This window comes from Bos indicus x Bos taurus, chromosome 4 (genome assembly GCF_003369695.1).
Source record: "Bos indicus x Bos taurus breed Angus x Brahman F1 hybrid chromosome 4, Bos_hybrid_MaternalHap_v2.0, whole genome shotgun sequence".
Taxonomy (NCBI): domain Eukaryota; kingdom Metazoa; phylum Chordata; class Mammalia; order Artiodactyla; family Bovidae; genus Bos; species Bos indicus x Bos taurus.
In genome coordinates, this window is record NC_040079.1 from 104,447,792 (window position 1) to 104,467,395 (window position 19,604).

At 39.2% G+C, this 19,604-nt stretch overlaps 1 protein-coding gene across 3 annotated transcripts in view; it reads right to left on the reverse strand.

The window, feature by feature from the left end:
* The window catches only part of C1GALT1 (core 1 synthase, glycoprotein-N-acetylgalactosamine 3-beta-galactosyltransferase 1), a 47,808-nt gene that overhangs the window by 10,920 nt on the left and 17,284 nt on the right, over positions 1–19,604 (reverse strand). For all 3 annotated transcript variants that reach the window (XR_003510860.1, XM_027540088.1, XM_027540087.1), the window contains 2 exons: positions 4,610–4,846; positions 287–954 (listed from right to left, as the gene is read on the reverse strand). Coding sequence is in view for 2 of the 3 variants with exons in the window: in XM_027540087.1 (XP_027395888.1) it covers positions 287–954; positions 4,610–4,846 (905 nt within the window). In the remaining variant the exon portion in view is untranslated. The remainder of the gene's footprint in view (positions 1–286; positions 955–4,609; positions 4,847–19,604) is intronic.

Consider the following 19,604-nt stretch of genomic DNA (forward strand, 5'->3'; position numbering starts at 1 on the left):
CGTCTGTTTACTGTATGCATCCTCATCAAGAATGTAAGGTTCCTAAGAATTGGAACCTGACAATACTTACTGCTATCTTCTTAGCGCTGGGCATGCAGCAATACAAATATTTATTGGAATTACTATTGCCAACACCTTTGTTCTCATCTGCTCTGTTATACTTCCATTCTATATAAAAAGACTAAGGGAGATTCTTGGCTACTGATACTAAAGAACATCACATTATTAGTTTTTTAAATAAACAAAAGTCAAAGTACTTATATAGTAATAAAATTTCTAAACTTACCTCTACAGGAGGATAATAGTTATAATTCCAGTACCAAAAGGTTCTCGGCAGATAACCCTTGATTAAGTGGTGTTCTGGTACAAAAGGATGAAAAGTTTCTTTTCCAGTGGTGTCTCTGGAATCTCCCGCTTCTACATTTATAATTTCCATGCATCTCCCCAGTGCTAAATCTTCGATTGAGGAACTGTGTGTACATTTGTCTGTTTTAAATGCTTCAACAAATCTCTTCAAAGCTTCTTTGCTCAGTACATATCCTGCTCCTCCACTCATGTAGCCCTGCTTTACATAGGGCTTAAATCTTCTCCCAAAGTAAATGGGTTCTTCAGGGTTGTATTTTGAGAGAAGCCATCTCAAGTTATCTAGTATAACGTAAGTATCATCATCTGCTTTCATAAACCAATCAGCATCTTCTAAATAATGATCATGAACATACTGAAAGGCTTTAATTGTTTTCCAGTACAGTTGGTCTCTGCCTTCTCTGGTTTTTAATCCCACAGCAGGGAAGTCCTTGTTTTCTTCTGAACTCATAAACAACACTTTATTACAACGCTGGGCCCATGTGGCTTTGACATGTTTAGCCTTTTTCTCTAGATTTTGAGGCCCTGTCATTACCCAGCAAAGAATTTTAACCTTCTGATAGAGCTTATCAGCGATGTCAGTGTTCTCATCTATTAAACAAAAATTGCTTAAAGTTAATTTACATAGTTGTAAATTCAAAATAAATTATACCAAAGAAGACATTTTCTTGAATAATTTCAAAAGACTCCCCTCCCGCTTCTATATACCTCTCTACTGTTAGTGATTGAGCTGAAAGAAACACAACATTGACAGGAATTTTTCACTGCTCTGAATAAGCTTCCAAAGGGCAGGAAACACGGACTAATGAAGCGGCAGTTCATCTTAGAGTCCACATCTTGTGTTATGCATTTCTACAAGTACCCTGAGGTGGTTTTAAAAAGATTTTCATGATTACCCCAGTTCGAAAAAGATGAGTTAATGCAAAGCTGAGATCATTTCTTATAGTAACATACCTCATTCCAAAGGGCAAATCCACCAGAAACAGAACAGAAGAACAAGCAGAGGTAGTATTTCCAAGATTGTCAAGAGCAGTGTTTTTCATAGTATTGGTTTGCAAAGAAACAGGGAGCTTATGCCAAAATATAAAGCAATACATTGGGCTTCCCTGGTGGTGCAGAGGACAAGAATCCGCCTGCCAATGCAGGGGACATGGGTTCAATCCGTGCTCCAGGAAGATGCCACATCCCTCAGGGCAACTAAGGCCATGAGCCACAACTAGAGAAAGCCCATGCGCAGCAATGAAGACCCAGCACAGCCAAAAATAAAACAAACAATTAAAAAAAGAAGTAAAGCAACACCTTACTTCTTTCATCAAGGAAGTCTTGCTACACTCTACCAAAAAGTCCATTTAACTAAGCAGTAAGCTTAACTGAGTTACTTTCTGGTGCAAGCTTCTAATCAGGATGCAGACAGGTTAACACACAATTTACAGGCTGTTGGGCCAGGACTACATTTTGAGTAACACTGCTCCAGAGAAAGACTCCAACTATGAGATTCCGGATCAGTGCTTGGTGAAGGATCAATTTTTATTTCCAGTAGTTAGAGACTTATCGGAGAAGGCAATGGCACCCCACTCCAGTACTCTTGCCTGGAAAATCCCATGGACAGAGGAGCCTGGTAGGCTGCAGTCCATGGGGTCGCTAGCAATCGGACACGACTGAGCGACTTCAATTTCACTTTTCACTTTCATGCACTGGAGAAGGAAATGGCAACCCACTCCAGTGTTCTTGCCTGGAGAATCCCAGGGAAGGGAAGCCTGGTGGGCTGCCGTCTATGGGGTCGCACAGAGTCGGACACGACTTAAGCGACTTAGCAGCAGTAGCAGCAGCAGAGACCTATACTTTTGCAACATGCCAAAAATGAATAATAAAATAAAATTTCAAAAATGAATACAAAAACACAAGCCCTAAGTTTTTATGTTTAGATTTACACAAAATTATTGTCCAATTACCATAAAAGTTCCTAACTGTTTAATTCTGACGTCCATACTTTTCTAGTTGTAGACCAGCATGACTCTACAAAATTGCACTTTGTGTAGCAACGCTCTAGGCAGCAAGCTGAGGAAATGTCCTTGAAGTTAAGGTCAATCAGTTACAAAAGCTCAGTCCTGTGAAAAATTAACAACTGGAGGCATACATTTCTAGTTAACTGACTGAGAGCGAGTAGAGGGAAATGCTCAGAAAGGCATGAAAATATTCTAACTGTCCCTCTGAATATCAAGAATTTGCAATCCAAAACCAGACAAAACTGCCCTCTTTTCAGGCAGAGAGCATTCATATTTTCATACAGAGGAGGGGTTCAATCTCTTAGTTGTACATATATGCCAAATCCTGGGCGGGGAGGACTGTGGTGGGAGCAGAAATCCTTAATATGTTTCACATAGAGCAAGACATCCTTCTCCCTACAGTTGCAATCTGGTAGACAGTGTTTCTCATTCTTTCAATTACTCATTCGTTCATTACTCTGTGATGGGCATGCGCTGGTAAAGGAGATAAAAAGATGAATAAAACACATATTTTGCCACAGGAGAATTCATTCCAGCATGGGAACTTGGCATGCAAACCAATACTCGCTGTATATTAAGAGATGCTGTAACAGAGGTATGTGTAAAGGTTTCAATGAACTGAGGGGTAAAGTAATGGCTGATAAAGACTACAGAATAGTGAATGGGAAGTTGGCTAGAACAGAGAAGAAGGGGATATAAAGCACTATCAGGAAAAATAAGAGACAATGCAGAAATTAGGTCTTTAAATGAAATTCAGCAGAAGAAAGGACAAAGGACACAGTGAAGTTTGGTTGAGTGCAAGCACATGGATATAGCTGAAGGTCTGATTTAGGGGAAGAATGCTACAGACTGAGAGAAGTAACCTAAAAAATGGCAAAGAAGTAGACTGTCAACATTTATGAGAAACAGGATTGATTGGTAAGCAGAGGAAAGCACCTACCATGACTGAGGCAGAAAGTAGTGAGTTATATAAAAATAGGAGGAAGAAAACATTTTAGGATTGTAAAGGAAAGGAAGGAGTATGATTTACATGTTAAGTCTGTGAGAAACCTTTAGCATACCTACATTTTGCAGACCATCAAGTAGGACAAGTAGGTCCTAATTTATGTGCCTGCAGTGAGGCTGATCTAGAACAGCCTACCAGTAGAGAAGCCTGGCTCCCACTGAACAACTAGAGCCTAGAGCAACGGTGCATAGCCAGTGCACAGCCATCAAACTGCTCTATGGTAAGAACACAGCTGCTCAGAGATGAACCACTGTCATAGAATCACTCACACACATGACACTTTGTCATCGTATGCATGTACTTGCTAGTTTATAAGATAACCAGGATGTGTACCTCACCCTCAACCTTAGATTGAGAGGTAGGAAAGAAGCAATTTACTGCCAAAAAGATAAGACAAACACCCCTTAATGTGGGACCCTGTTGCATCCCAGAATTCTAACCTTTTTTTCAAGCTACTGTATTTTCTGTCAAATAAATCACCATTTGCAGAGACCTTTGAATTGTGAACGCCTTCTCATACTGTCTGGAACTAGGTTAAGGGAAAGACAGCAAGGAACAGATGGAAACTAAAATTATGAGGACTGATTACATCACACAGGCAAAGAAAGAGCCAAAGAACAGAGGCTGAGAGCAAAGCAGCATTCAAGGGGCATGGAGAGGACACGGTTGGGAACACCTGGTCGGAGGCAGAGGACCAGGGGAAAGTGAAGTCACGTCATATCGATGTAACACACGCCTGGTTTCTACTTCCCTAAGAGTTTTATGCCTCTCAAAAGGAGAAAAGACTAGTTATGTCAGACACTGATAAACAGTAAATCAAAATTTATATATACCTCTTGAGTTTCTCTAGGAAAACAACACTAAGCAAAAAACAAGACTAAAACAAGGTAACAGAAAAAACCAGACACAGATATGAACCATGAAAACAAAATTAAAAGTTTTAGAACTAAATCTAATCTGAAAGTTTTGCTTTTCTCCAAGTTATATTTTCTGAACTATTTAAAAATAAATTCAAAATTAATATCTTACATCCTAAATAAATCTGGGTTTTAGTAATTTCTTTCTCCTGAGGCAAACCAAGAATTGTCATTTAATATCTGGAGTTAAGCTCATTTCCATCAAAAGATACAGTGATATAACAAGATTCATGTAAGCAACTTTTTCTAATTCTCTCAACACTTAAACATATTGAAAAATACAGTTTCTATTTACTCCTTAATACAGTAAACCACACCTTTATGTTGGCTGGCATCTGCATCGAAGTTCATCTGTCCTTCTAGATGATTCTGTTCATTGTCATCTGAATGCCTAGCGTGAGGATCATTATGAAGAATACTAGGCTGGATGTCCTTCTGTTCTTCGAACAAAATACTAAGTAGCTGAGAGCATAAAACAAATCCGACTGCTGATCCACAAAGGAAGGTTAAAATATTCAGCCAAGATTTAGAGGCCATTTCCCGAAAATGTATCTCTGTAAGAAACAAATTATTACGGTGTTATAAATTATAAAGTAATACACATACCAAGAGGACTGGTAACTGTTAGCTATGTTACTGATGTTATTGTTTTAGTTGCTAAGGCACATCTAATGCTTTGCAACCCTATGGACTGTGGTGGCGCTGGTGTTAAAGAACCTGCCTGCCGATGCAGGAGACAGAAGAGACGCAGGTTTGATCCCTGCATCGGGAAGATCCCCTGAGGAGGGCATGACAATTCACTTCAGAGTTCTTGCCTGGAGAATCCCATGGACAGAGGAGGCTGGCGGGCTACAGTCCATGGGTTGCAAAAGTTGGACACGACTGAAGTGACTTAGCAGCAGCAGAACTGTAACCCACCAGGCTCCTCTGTTCATAGCATTTCTCAGGCAAGGATACTAGAGTGGGTTGCCATTTCCTTCTCCAGGAGATCTTCCTGATCTTGGAATGATAATTCCTTTACAAGGAGAACATTTCTAAGAGTATTTAACTTTCATCCCTCTATTTGCTGCTGAAACACACATTATGGACAGTTCGATAAAATAAATGAGTAGCTACTAGGAGGATCATTGTTGGGGGGGACACAGGTAAATATGTCTCTATTTGCACACAGAATTATCTATTCTTCTCACCAAGATCCTCCATGGATCCAAGCCAGACTGCCACATTCTTTTTCTTTCTTTGCTATCAAAGTACTTATATATACTTTTTTCCTCTATATACTCTAATAAGGGGTCAGCAATTTTTTTCTATAAAGAATAAGAAATAAAATACTTAAGGATTTGTGGACCACAGATGGTCTTTTGTATATTATCTTTCTTCCTTTTTAAACCACCTTTAAAAATATAAGAAACAGTCTTAGCTTGTGAAGGCTAGAGTCAGCACTGTTTCAGGACCTTCAGGCCAAACCTATCTGCCACCTGATTTTGTAAATGAAGTTTAACTGGAACATACCCAGGCCCAATCTGGAGAACGGCTGCTTCTGCTCTACAACAGCAAAGCTGAGTAGCGGCAGCAGCGGCAGTTCATCCCACAAAGCCTCATCTAGCCCTTTAAAGACAAAGGTTGCCAACCCCTGTGCCCCAATGCCTGGGGCTCACTGCAACGCTGGATGCGGCCGCCCTCTGCTCACTGCTGAGGGTGTTCACTGTTATCCCACTGGACTGCAAGACCCTGAACAGCTTCCACATATCACTAGGATTAAGGAGGGTGCCTGGGAACAGTGGCTGCTGGATAAATGCCTGCTGAACTGCCTGACAACCAAACGGGTCCATTTTAAGGGTTTGCTAATAATCGCTACATGTTGAACTTATAAATTCCTATGAGAACAGTCCTAAATCTATAGTTTCCAACTCCCCAAGATAATATTTTTAAATGTTTGCTAAGCATTGATCACATGCCAGATGCAGTCCACACTTCATTCCACTTGAAAAAAGTTTTAATTTCACTCTTCATTCTCACTGTGACCACTGTGCAGACAAGAGAACAGGAACAGAAATTTGGGACTTCCCTGGTGGTCCGGTGGTTAAGAATCTGCCTGCTAATGCAGAGGACACAAGTTCCACGCCTGGTCTGGGAAGATTCCACATGCCTCAAGGCATCTAAGCCCAGGGGCCACAGCTGCTGAAGCCTGCACACCACAGCTACTGAGTGAGCCTATGTGCGGCAAGTACCGGAGCATGCACACCCCAGCGTTTGTGCTCTGCAACAAGAGAAGCCACCACCACGAGAAGTCCATGCACCACAACGAGAAAGGAGACCCCACTCAACACAACTAGAGAAAGCCCTCACGCAGCAACAAAGACCCAGAACAGCCATAAAATGAATAAGTAACGTTAAAAAAGAAAACAGAAACATTTAAAAACCTAACTCGCACAGGCTGACACAATCGATAAAAGCTATGACTTGAACCCAAGTCCGTCTGCTTAAAAAGTCAGCGCTCTTCCCACTGCGTTTTTCAGACTCTTTACCCACTCCCCACTAACAGCACAGGACAATGGATGTGTGTAGTGAAGGCAGGGGTCTGGGAAATATGACCATCAAAATAAAAATTGTTTTGAAATATTTTATAAAATAAACAAACCAATGATCACCACTGGAACAACAAACAACTTCATGTGGTTATATTTCCAGAACAGCTAGGTTTTTAAAAACTAAACCTAAGTACAACCAGCAAAACTGAACAAAATGTAAAAAGATATAAATCTGCTGACAGTGCTAAGATATCAAGGCCGTGAGAATTGCAGGGGGCTGGGGGAGGCAAGATCTGGAAATAGAAAGAAGCCAAGAAAGGAGGGCTGGACATCTAGCGTGGCTTCATTCCTCAAGACAACTACTGACTCTGACAGAGAAAAGAAGAGCTAAGGCAAAGAAGGTAAGGAAAAAACTGAGCCCAACATCTGCCTAAGAGAAGAGGTTCTGGAAAACACCCAGGCTTTTATTTGGACCCTGAAAAGCCACAATCTAGGAACAAGGATGGAGCAGAAATTAGGCCAACTTTCACCAGGATTGAAGCCAAGTTGGAATCATCTTAACCACTGACGGATTAGGGTGATCTGGCCCTAGCCTAACTGCAAAACATAAAAGTCTTCTGGAGAAGTAAAAAATCATGGAGAACTTCAAATTATCACTATAATTTTTTATAGTGATAAATTTTTATAAATTTTTAAAACCTTGAATGAAGACAGAAAATAGTAGGAAATAGAAACAGACCCACAGGAGACTTAGGTAAGAGATTTTCCTACTAATAACTTTTAGTTAGTCAATAAGTTAAATGACAAGACAAAGATAGAAGGTATAGAAAAAACACAGATAAAGAGAAAAATGAGTAAGTCGAAAGCCAGGTCAGAAGAAATTACACAGACTAAAGTACAAAAAGAGACAAAGATGGTCAGTAAAGAACTGAGCAAAAGAAACATAAGAAACAGAGTAAAAAGGTCTAACATATGTGCTAACTGGGATCTTTGAAGAAAAAAAGATAACTGATTGATGAGAAAGAGCATGTGAAGAACAAATGACTGAACATTTCCCAAAACAGACAAAAGACTACCAACTCTCAGATTCAGGAGGCTCCATAAAACACACACACACACACACACACACACACACACACACACACACACCCCTACAAAGAAAATGATACCAAGATAAACCACAGCAAAACTGCCAAAAATCAAAGACAAAGAAAGCATTCTATATCTAGCAAAAATAGCCTTCAAAAATAAACCTGAAAAAGATTAAAAAACAAAAATCAGCTTTATTCTTAAAAGAAATACTAAAAGGAGTACTTCAGGCAGAAAGAAAAGAATTTTAGATGAAAATTCAGAATTGTAAGAAGGAAGGGTAAACCATAAAAAGTTACTGTATGTATTGATGCGTATGCGACTGTTTGCAACCCTACGTGCTGTAGCCAACTAGGCTCCTCTCTCCATGGGATTCTCCAGGCAAGAATACTGGAGTGGCGTGTCATGCCTTTTTCCAGGGGATCTTCCCAACTCAGGAATCGAACCTAGGTTTCTTACGCATCTCCCGTTTCGGCAGGTAGGTTTTTTTTTTTTACCACTAGTGTCACCTGGGATTCCATATATATATTGCTAAGTAAATCCAAATGAACATTGGCTAGATAAAACATTAAAATGTTCCCACAAGACATTGTTACTATTATCATTACAATAAATGATAAAACTGGCACAAAAATTGTGAGGCTACAAGGAGTTTAAGTGTTCTAAAATCATTTTGTTGTGTAAAAATGCTAATATCAGACTGTAAAAGACTAGGAGAGTATAAAAGAAGGACTATTGTAATCATTAAAAAAAAGTAAAAATATGTAAGTAAAACTCTAACAGAAAAAAATAAAACAACACTTAAATGATTAATACTTTAATCAAAGGTATTTTCAAGGCAAGAAAAAAGGAAGAAATGGATAAAAATAAATGAGACAGAAAGAAAACAAATAGTAATATAACTGACTTAAACACAAGTTTATTGGCAATGGCATTAACCGTAAAAAGACTAAGATTCGAATTCAAAGATAAAGATTACCTACCAGTCTAGAAGAAAAATAAACCCAAGTATACACTGCTTACAAGAGACATACATTAAATACATACAGAAAGTTAAGAGCAAAGGATGGGAAAAGATATGTTATTCAAACACCTATAAAAAGAAAGTATTTTATAATCAGATAAAACAAATGAGTAGTGGCTACATGATGTTGTCTTCAAGATATTAAATTCTGCATTTATGATTTACATATTTTTCTATATTAATATTTATTAGGAAAAGCTTTATATAAAAATATTTTCATATGACCTTTTGTTTTATCCAATTTAATACATATTTACTGTATGTATGTTTGATATGGAAATCTTTATTCCAATGGGCTTCCCTGATAGCTCAGATGGTAAAGAATCTGCCTGCAATGCAGGAGACCCTGGTTTGATTCCTGGGTCTATACTATGCTTATTCTCTATCTTGTATCTCAGGCCCTCTTTTGAATAGTAATTCCAATTTGCAAAGAATGACACTAAGGGGAGGTAGAGAAGACAGTTGCTCAATATCAGAGATGGAAATTACCAATATGAAACTAGCAGGCACTTGTTTACTTCTTTTGCTTTATCTTACCTGTAACTTTAAGTTCATGGGGAATAAAGTATAGATGAGTACAGATGTCCTGCTCAACTCCCCCATTTAATTTCCCAGAGGAAAGCAGAAATCAGTTTGTCCAATCTTCCTGCTGTTTTCCCTGAGGGCCAGGGCCCTCAAATTCTCCTTCCTGCTGTCTTTATCTCCATTCAGATTTCAAGAGGTGTAATCTACTATTTCAGGAAAAATACCTTTCCTGCTTTAAGTGCTTCTTTTTGAAACTCTAAAATTTTCTAGATTATTTGAAGCCCTGTTCTTTAGACTTTGCTGTAGCCAGAATCTTGGTCTGAGATTACATATTAAAACGTCTGTTCAATTCTGTTTGCTATTATGTGGAGTGTGCATTAACACCTGACCTACAATTGAGGTTAGTGATTTGAAAGCACCATGAATTGAAAACAAGCTGAGAGAAGTAAGTGAAAGGTATCGTAACTCCAAATTTCTTATGGTAAATATAGAAAGACTGGCAGGGTAATACTGAAGTGGTGAACCAGGAGGAAAGCTACTGAGGTAACACTAGCAGACACTTAAGAAGCCAAGACATCGACTAGGAGTCACACTGCAAGCAAGTCCCCATGTTATCTGATTCTCCCACTGACACTCTGTCTTCTAACACAGTAGTTTTGACTTTTTCTTCTTTTTGTACTGGCTGTGACTTTCCTTGTCTTAACACCAAATATAATTACGTCACAGCCTCAGAAGGGAAAAAATCCAATTGAAATTTCCACGGCTGCAGAGTCTACCACTCCAGGTACAGGAAAGCAATAGTTACAATGGTATTCAATAATAGTAACACTCAGACAGGAAGCACTGTGACTGAGAAGAGGACGTAAGGACTGCAGGGCCAGAGAAAATTCTTATTTCTATCATCACAGCAACTATCTGAAGTGAAGGAAGTGCTGATCGAGCTCCAGTAAGCATGAATACTAACCTGTTACCCAACCATTTCCCAAGATTCTGTGCTTCAAAACAAGCCTACTTTGGAAGCATGGAGGTTGTATTATTTGTAGAAAGCTAGTGACATGTTATAGACAGGGTTTTCTTAGTTGAGGTGGCACTTTTTTAGAAAGACACCTGTTCTGGGGTGAATGGAAGGAAAGTTAACTTCTTGATTTTATGAAATTTGTTTTTAACTTTAAAATATTTTGTGATGCTGTTTGATGCCTGACATAGTCTTACCCTTTCCTGTCTAGAGAAGTTTCAGCCGGCACGGGTTGACTTATCCCTACTGCTTTTAGCCCATTTCCTTTCAAGGGCTCCTGTCTTATGACTAAATTTCTGTATACCTTCACTTTTCTTTCCTGTTCCTGGCATAAAAGAGCTATTTCATGTCAGTGGAATGTACCCCAAGCCTCACTCCAATTTTTGGCCAAAATCATCACCCTCGTCTCTTCAGATTCTTGACAAGAGTGCTGAAGTAGACCACACTGGAGGAAGACATAGCTTACTCAAACCACACTTTCTAGGGGCTTCAATATATACTAAACAGAACACAGTGCAGGGAAATTATCAATGCCAATCACTTTCCAAATCTGATGCATAATCAGAATCATTTGAGGAGACTTAAAAAATATAGATTTTAGATGCAAAAGTGCTGGAACAACTGAAATTCAGTTTCATTTTTTAAGGAACAGTTTTGTGCTCTTCACTGGTTTAAAAAAAAAAAAAAATCAAGCAAACACAGAACTACCTGAGAAAGAAACTGCCCCAAATCCCATCACTTAGAAACAATTACCATTAACACTTGGTGAGTACCCTTACACACATGAATAACATCTTTATGAATAACAGAGATGAAAGGAACAGGTAATTATACCTAACATTTGAGCCCTGTACTGATAACAGCTTTATATAGATCACCTACAAATCATGAACTAGGGACTATTAATCCCATTTTACAGATGAACTCAGACACACAGAGATTAGTAAGCTTCCCTGGGTCATACTAGCAATCGGAAACAAGAGTTCAGACTCTTAACCACTGTACTATCATTTTACAGAATTGGGATTATATTAGTCATGTTACTTTAAAGATTTAACATGTTAAATTAGATTTGAATTTATAGAATAAAAGGAAAATTAAATGAATCTAAATTAACTTTGAACATCAGCTAAACACGTATGATGTGACCTCCCTCCTCTAAACAATCCCAGTAAAGAGAAAGATTATGAAAAACATAAAGCAATCTGAGGCCTTATTTTTAATACACAGTTCAAATTTAGATTGATTTCTTGCTTTGGCAATGTGTAAATCAGCATACACACACACACACACACACACACACACACACACACACACACTTCCAATGCAATCAGTTTTTGTGAACTACTTTTATTTTGTAAAATTTACATAGATTATATTCTATAAATTACACTGGAATTCCCATGACTGCTTGATCTTAAATATATTTTAAATTGGATTCTATGCTCATTAATAGTTCTTTTATCACAGCTGCTCTAAAGGTGAGTTCTTCATTAATATCACATTTTTGTTGGCTGGGTTTCAGCAAGTAATTTTTACAATGGCACTCATTGGTGCTATATTCTAAACATCTGCAGGCTGGAGAATGTTTATTACTGCCTTTATACATGAAGTACAACTTGACCGAGTACAGTCTCTCTTCTTAAAACTCTGTAAAAATCACTCATGGTCTTCCCATTGGTGCTGAAACTGAGGGCAGACTGATCTTTTATCCTTGTAGATAAATGCTCCTCTTTTCCTATGCTTGCTTTTCAGTCACTCCATTGGTCACTAATGTCCTTCTCACCAAGACTTCAAAGCCCTTTATTACATGAGAAAATCCTTCCTCCAGTTCTTAAGGCTTTAAGAAAGTCGGTGAAATTCATAATAAAGTCCCTAAAATCCTAGACTTTTAGTGTTTGTTTGTTTTTTAATTTTAGTACTTTATATCATATCTTGCTAGGGTTATCAGTCTAGTATTTATAAATCTGTTCTGGATTATCATATTTACTTGTGTCATTTACATATTCAAAACATATTTCTCCCTTCAAACCACATTAAAATGATTTTCAAAAACTTTCCCCCCCAAACACTTTCCTTGTAAAGCTGGGATGAATCTTATATAGTGACACAATTATAAATACTTGTGAATACACTATATGTGAGGTGCTATATTTGAAACTTTCATGTTTTCTCTGATTCTCCCTCTGATTCTCACAGTAGGAGGAATCAGTCAACCTGAATTCAAGACATCATAAAGCTACTAAAAACAAGTAAGGAAGGACTGAAATCAATTTTACAGTACTGGTGGAGGGACAGACTTGTGGATCTATCAATGGAATAGAATAGAGAGAACCAGAAACAGACCACCTAAATATGCTCAACTTACATTTGACAAAGATACAAAAAGCAACTAAATAGAGAAAAGATAAACTTTTTGATAAATGGTGCTGGATATTTCTAGGCAAAAATTAAACCCTGACCCAAATCTCATATATCACATAAAAATGAAATCAAAATGGATTATGGACTTAAATGTAAAACATGCAGCTTTCCCTGGTAGCTCAGTTGGTAAAGAATCTGCCTGCAGTGCAGGAGAACCGAGTTCAATCCCTGGGTCGGGAAGATCCCCTAGAGAAGGAAATGGCAACCCACTCCAGTACTCTTCCCCAGGAATTCCACGGACAGAAGAGACTGGCGGGCCACAGTACATGGGGTCACAAGAGTCGGACACAACTGAGCAACTAAACCACCAATAAACCACAAATGTAAAACATGGACTTAAATGTAAAACATGCAACTATAAAATTTTTATAGTTTCATGAGAAAAATTTTTATAGTTGCAGAAGAAAAATCTTTGAGATTGAGAGCTAGGCAAAGAGTTCTTAGACTTGACTCCAAAGGCACAATTCATAAAAGGGAAAAATTGATAAACTTTTGCTCTGTAAAAGACCCTACTCAAAGAATGAAAAGATAAGCTACAAACTGGAAGAAAATACTTACAAATCACATAACTAACAAAGAACTAGCATTTAAAATATATTAAAAAAATCCTAAAACAGCAAATAAATAAATAAATAAATAAATAAACAATCTAGTCAGAAAATAGGCAAAGGACATGAACAGACAGTTCACTGAAGAGGATGTACAGATGACAAGCACATGAGAAAATGTTCAACTTCATTTAGCAGGAGGAAAAATGCAAATTAAAACCAAAATGAGATATCTCTACTTACCCACAAGGATGCCTAAAATAAAAAGCAGTGATACCATCAAACGTTGGTGATGTGGAAAAGCTAGATCACTATATACTGCTGATGAGAATGTAAAATGATGTCCAGTCACTATAGATCAAAGGTAACTATGCAGAGAAAAATATTCTGACCCATAAAACAAACCCAGCCTCTTCTTAAGGTGAACTATTAATCCTGACAGAATGGAAAGCAACAACAAATTTGAACGACATGCCTTCAATCTGGTAAGGCCCCTCTACTGCCTAGAGTCTTAAAAAAAAAAATTAAAAAGTCAGAGACAAAGTTCCTAGTTGCAGCTGTCCAAGGTCCCAGTCCCCCAATTTACCTCTCTCAGGTAACTAAATGACTAGAAACAGAAGCTGTCAGCCAGCAGCAGCACAGATCTCTAGCTCAAAATTTAAAGGAAAGATCCAAATGGTGCAATAAAACAATTATCTATACGTAAAAGGTAATAAAGGGCTTCCCAAGTGGCGCAGTAGTAAAGAATCTGCCTGCCAATGCAGGAGATACAGGAGATGCAGGTTCAATTCCTGGGTCAGGAAGATCCCCTGGAGTAGGAAATGGTAACCCACTCCACTATTCTTGCCTGGAGAAACGCAAGGACAGAGGAGCCTGGCGGGCTACAGTCCTCGGGGTCACAGAGAGTCAGATGCAACTGAGCACACACACACACAAGGTAAAGAGAGATTTTCATCTACATAATTTTTAAGCAAAGCTACCTGGAATTGATTCTATTTAAAAATGAAAAAGCAGAAATAAAAGGAACTTACATAAAACCTTGTAGTGGGAAAAAATTTATAAACACAGGATGCAAAAGACAAGGGAAAAGCACAGACCTGAATGCTTACTCTACAAAAAAGAAAATCTTAAGCTAACTAGGACTATTTTGTAGTTTTTTAGAGACTGAAGGGATTGAAGCAATTATGGAGAAACTGAGAGCTATAAAAGATAGGAAAGGAAGAGCCAACAGAGAACTTATTTCTCAAAAGAGAATATAACAAATGAAACCGAAAACAAAGTCAAAGATATAAAGGAAAATGCACTGAAATGAAGGCCATGCATCAAAATATTTAAAGGTCTCACATACAACCAAGAAAAATGTAATATAAATAGATGGGGCAGTGTTGAGAGATTCTGAACTTCACTTACAGCAAAACAAAACAAAACAAAACTCTAAGTATCCAGGACAAACCAAGCATGTAAAATGGAAAAAAACAGGCATAAATACAAGGAAAAAATTATTAGGCAGCTTTCTCCTGTGTATCCTTGTATGTCAAAGAAATGGTGCAAAACTCCCAAATTTTTGAGGGGAAAAACATGCCCATAGACTTAAATATTCAGCAAATTGTCATTCAAAAATCCATGTAACAGGAAGACATTCTCAAATATGCAAAGGACTTAGTATCCACACATCCTTGGTACATTATCTACTTAAAGATATAATCCAGGGGGAGGAAGAAGATGGCAGAGGAGTAGGTGGATGTGGAATACATCTTTCTCCATGGATACATCAGGAATAAACCTTCAGACACAGAAGAGCATGCAGAACAGCAGCTGAGAATGGACAGGAGTACCTGACCAGCAAAAAAGAATATACAGACCCGTGCAAAACTCAGTAGGACGAAGGAACCAGTGGGAAAACAGAAGTGTGAGTAGGACTGGACCTGCCCTCAGGGGTGGGGGAACTGAAGCAGGGGTCCAATCCCCACACAGGGGCAACTTGCTGAGTCAGAGGAGAAACATGTAAGGCTGAGAGTGAAACAGCTGATCTGTGGCAGCCTTAATGGAATGAGAATCAGACAGTCCTTGCTGCTGCCATACATACCCTGGAATCAGACAGTCCTTGCCACAGCCATACATACCCTAGATGCTGCAGTGGCTGGGAGCTAGAGTTTAGGGATTGTGGAGCAATCCCAGGAGGAGGGCTGCTGTTGATTGCGGAGAGTGGGATGTGAGGGAGGAGACTATGGTGGGAAATGCCTGTGAAGGAAAGCTGGGCAGCCATGGAAGCAAGGCGATCCTGCTGAGTCATGCACAGGGGGTGGAGCCATCACCATAGCCTCTATCCCCCCACACCAACACTGGCAGCTGAACAATAGAGAAACTGGCCCATCAAATGCCTGATACACTGATTTATACTGTAGGACCCCAGGCGGGGGCCCCTCTATGTGCCTGATGCACTGAACAACAGAAAAGGACCCCAGGCAAGGGAGCCCTCTAAGTGCCTGAATGGGTGGAGCTATGGAGAAAAACTGGCCAAAGAGGCCTTCTGATGGCCAGCTACAAGAGGCTTGAAAAAAGACTCTAATGGGGCCATAACTCCTGTGACAGAGGCAGTCATGTCCCTGCACACTTGGCGCCGCCAGGGCCCGCGCAAGCCAAGCAGCTGCGCCACCTTCACGCTCAACACTCACTGGGGCAGAGCTGCCACAGGCAAAAACGTCTGGTGCCTATGCTCACAGGTTTGCTTCGGTAGCGTCTGATTCGTTGTAACCCTGTGGACTGTGGCCTGCCAGGCTTCTCTGTCAGAGAGGGGTTCTCCAGGCAAGAATACTGGAGCGTATTGGCCAATACTGGTTGCCACACCCTTCTAGAGCACTATATATGTCCTGCTGCCCTAGCTGCCAACTTCCCTGAGTACCTGGTGCTGCCAGAACTCCTACAACCCCAGCAGCTGCGCCACCTCCACACCTGGCCCTCAGAGAGGCAAACCCAAGTCCTCCAGGGCAGCCTCAGGAGCAAACGCCAATGGACGACCCACGTGCAGAGGTGAAAATAAAACCACAATTGAAATCCAGGGGCAGTGTGGCTAAGGAAGAAGACCCAAAACCCTACCACCAGCTGTACAAGCTGCAGATTAAATCCACACGATCACTAGGCAGACTCTGTGTCTGTGGAATATATAAAAGGTCACTGAGAGCTCCCACAAAAGAAAAAGCACTAGTTCTGATAGCTGTGGACACTGGAGGCAAGAACACAGAGTAGGAGCAGATTAGAATCTGAGCTGCACCCACAGCAGGTCCAGAGCTCAGCACAGTGTTGGAGGGCATCCTAGGGAGGTGAGGTGGACTGGGACTCCCAGCTAGGGAAAGGACTCTGACAGCAGTGACTCAGGAAAAACATTTATTATTTTTATGTTTTGACTTGTTCTGTAGATTCTTTTGGATTTTTCCTTCTCCCTGCTGCCGCCCCCCTCCCCCCCGCCAGTTGTAGTTGTCAATTTTATTGGCACTACGAAATCTAACCAAGTTTTTTCCTTTTTTTCTCAGTCACATTTTTTATTGGTATTATAAACCTCTGCCTCTTTATCAGGCTTTTGCAGTTCTGGGGAATTTTTCCCCCCCTTTTTAATTTTTTTAAACGATTATTATTTTTCTACATTTATTCCTTTCTTTGCTTTTCCTACTGTTCTGTTCCCCTTGCAGTTAATTTTTTAATATAGGTAAATCGTCTTTATCTACTTCTATTTAATTTGCATATCTATTCTTTCTTTCTTTTCTTTCCTTTCCTGTCAACATATTTGTTAGTTTTGTTTTCATTGCTTTATTCCTCACTTGGCACCTTGCTTTAGTTTTGTTTTTCTGTTTGTGTTTTAGTTAGTTTTGTTCTTAACTGGTAAATATAATTTTTTTAACTTCGTTTGTTAACCGGGTCAATCTATTATACTTTATTTTTGTTGAACTGTTTTGACTTTGCTCATGGGCGTTTATGTATATGTGCATATTCCATTATTTTAGATATTATTTGCCTGATTTTGTAACTGCCATTTGTCTGGGGTTCATCTTTGGTTTCTTGTTTTTGGATATTTGTTTGCCCACAATGTGGGAGACCTGGGTTCGATCCTTGGGTTGGGAAGATCCCCTGGAGAAGGAAATGGCAACCCACTCCAGTACTCTTGCCTAGAAAATTCCATGGATGGAGCAGCCTGGTGGGCTACAGTCCATGGGGTCGCAAAGAGTCAGACACGACTGAGCGACTTCACTTCTTCACTTAATGCCATAACAAATCACTTGTGGAATCTTCGTTCCTGACCAGAGATCAAGCCCTGAGCCTCTGCAGTGGGAGCACTGACTCCAAGACCCTATACTACCAGAGAATTAACCCTAGGCGGGTATCAAATAGTGAGAACTCATACAAAGGAAACCACTATAATACAAGACCCAGCATCACCCAACCACCAGTAGCACCCCATGTAGGATGCCTCATCTAAACAACAAACAAAACAAAACTACAAACCCAATCATCGGCAGACAGGATTACCACCTCACTCAGCCTTTCCCATCAGAGGAAAAACAAAAACGCAGCACAAATCTCACCCTGTGAGAAACTTACACAAACCACTGGATCAATTTTAGAGGGGAGAAATCAAAAAGGAAGAAAGAATTCAACCTTGAAGCCTGGGAAAAGGAGACCTCAAACACATAAGTTTAAAAAAAAAAAATGAAAAGGCAGAGAAATACTACATAAATGAAGGGACAAACTAGAAACACAGAAGTCCAAATAAATGAAGAGGAAATAGGCAAACTACCTGAAAAAGAATTCAGAATAATAACAGTAAAGATGATCAAAAACCTGGAAAGCAAAATGGATAAAATTCAGGAATCAATTTAAAAAGATCTAGAAGAATGACAGAATAAACATGCAGAGACAAACAACACAATTACTGAAATTAAAAATACTCTAGAAGGAATCAACAGCAGAATATCTGAAGCAGAAGAATCAATCAGTGAGCTGGAAGATAAAATGGTGGAAATAACTTTGAAGAGCAGAATAAAGTAAAAAGAATGAAAAGAACTGAGGACAGTTTCAGAGACCTCTGGGACAATATCAAATGCACCAGCTTTCGAATAATAGGGGTCCCAGAAGACGAGAAGAAGAAAGGGTATGAGAAAATTTTTGAAGAGATTACAGTTGAAAATTTCCCCAACATGGAAAAGGAAATAATCAATCAAGTCCAAGAGGCACAAAGAGTCCCATACAGGACAAACCCAAGCAGAAACACACCAAAACACACACTAATCAAACGAACAAAGGCTAAACACAAAGAAAGAATATTAAAAGCAGCAAGGGAGAAGCAACAGTAACATACAAGGGAAACCCCATATGCTTAACAGCTGATCTTTCAGCAGAAACTCTGCAGGTCAGAAGGGAATGGCAGGATATATTTAAAGTACTGAAAGGGAAAAACCTACAACCAAGATTACTGTACCCAGCAAGGATCTCATTCAAAATTGATGGAGAAATCAAAAGCTTTTCAGAAAAGCAAAATTTAAGAGAATTCAGTACCACCAAACTAGCTTTACAAAGAATGTTAAATGGACTTGCATTTCTCTAATAAGCAATGTCGAGCATCTTTTCATGTGTTCGTTAGCCATCTGTATGTCTTCTTTAGAGAAATGTCTGTTTAGGTCTTTTCCCCACTTTTTGATTGCGTTGTTTGTGTTCCTGGTATTGAGTTGTATGAGCTGCTAGTATATTTTGGAAATTAATCCTTTGTCAGTTGTTCCATTTGCTATTGTTTTCTCCCATTCTGAGGGATGTCTTTTCACCTTGTATATAGTTTGCTTTGCTGTGCAAAAGCTTTTAAGTTTAATCAGGTCCCATTTGTTTACTTTTGTTTTTACATGTTACTCTAGGAGATGGGTCATAGAGGATCTTGCTTTGATTTATGTCATCGAGTGTTCTGCCTCTGTTTTCCTCTAAGAGTGTTTCTGGTCTTGCATTTAGGTCTTTAATGCACTTTGAGTTTATCTTTGTGTATGGTGTTAGGAAGTGTTCTAATTTCCTTCTTTTACGTGTAGCTGTCCAGTTTTCCCAGCACCATTTATTGAAGAGGCTGTCTTTGCCCCAGTGTATATTCTCGCCTCCTTTGTCATGAAGATCTTTACTGTACAG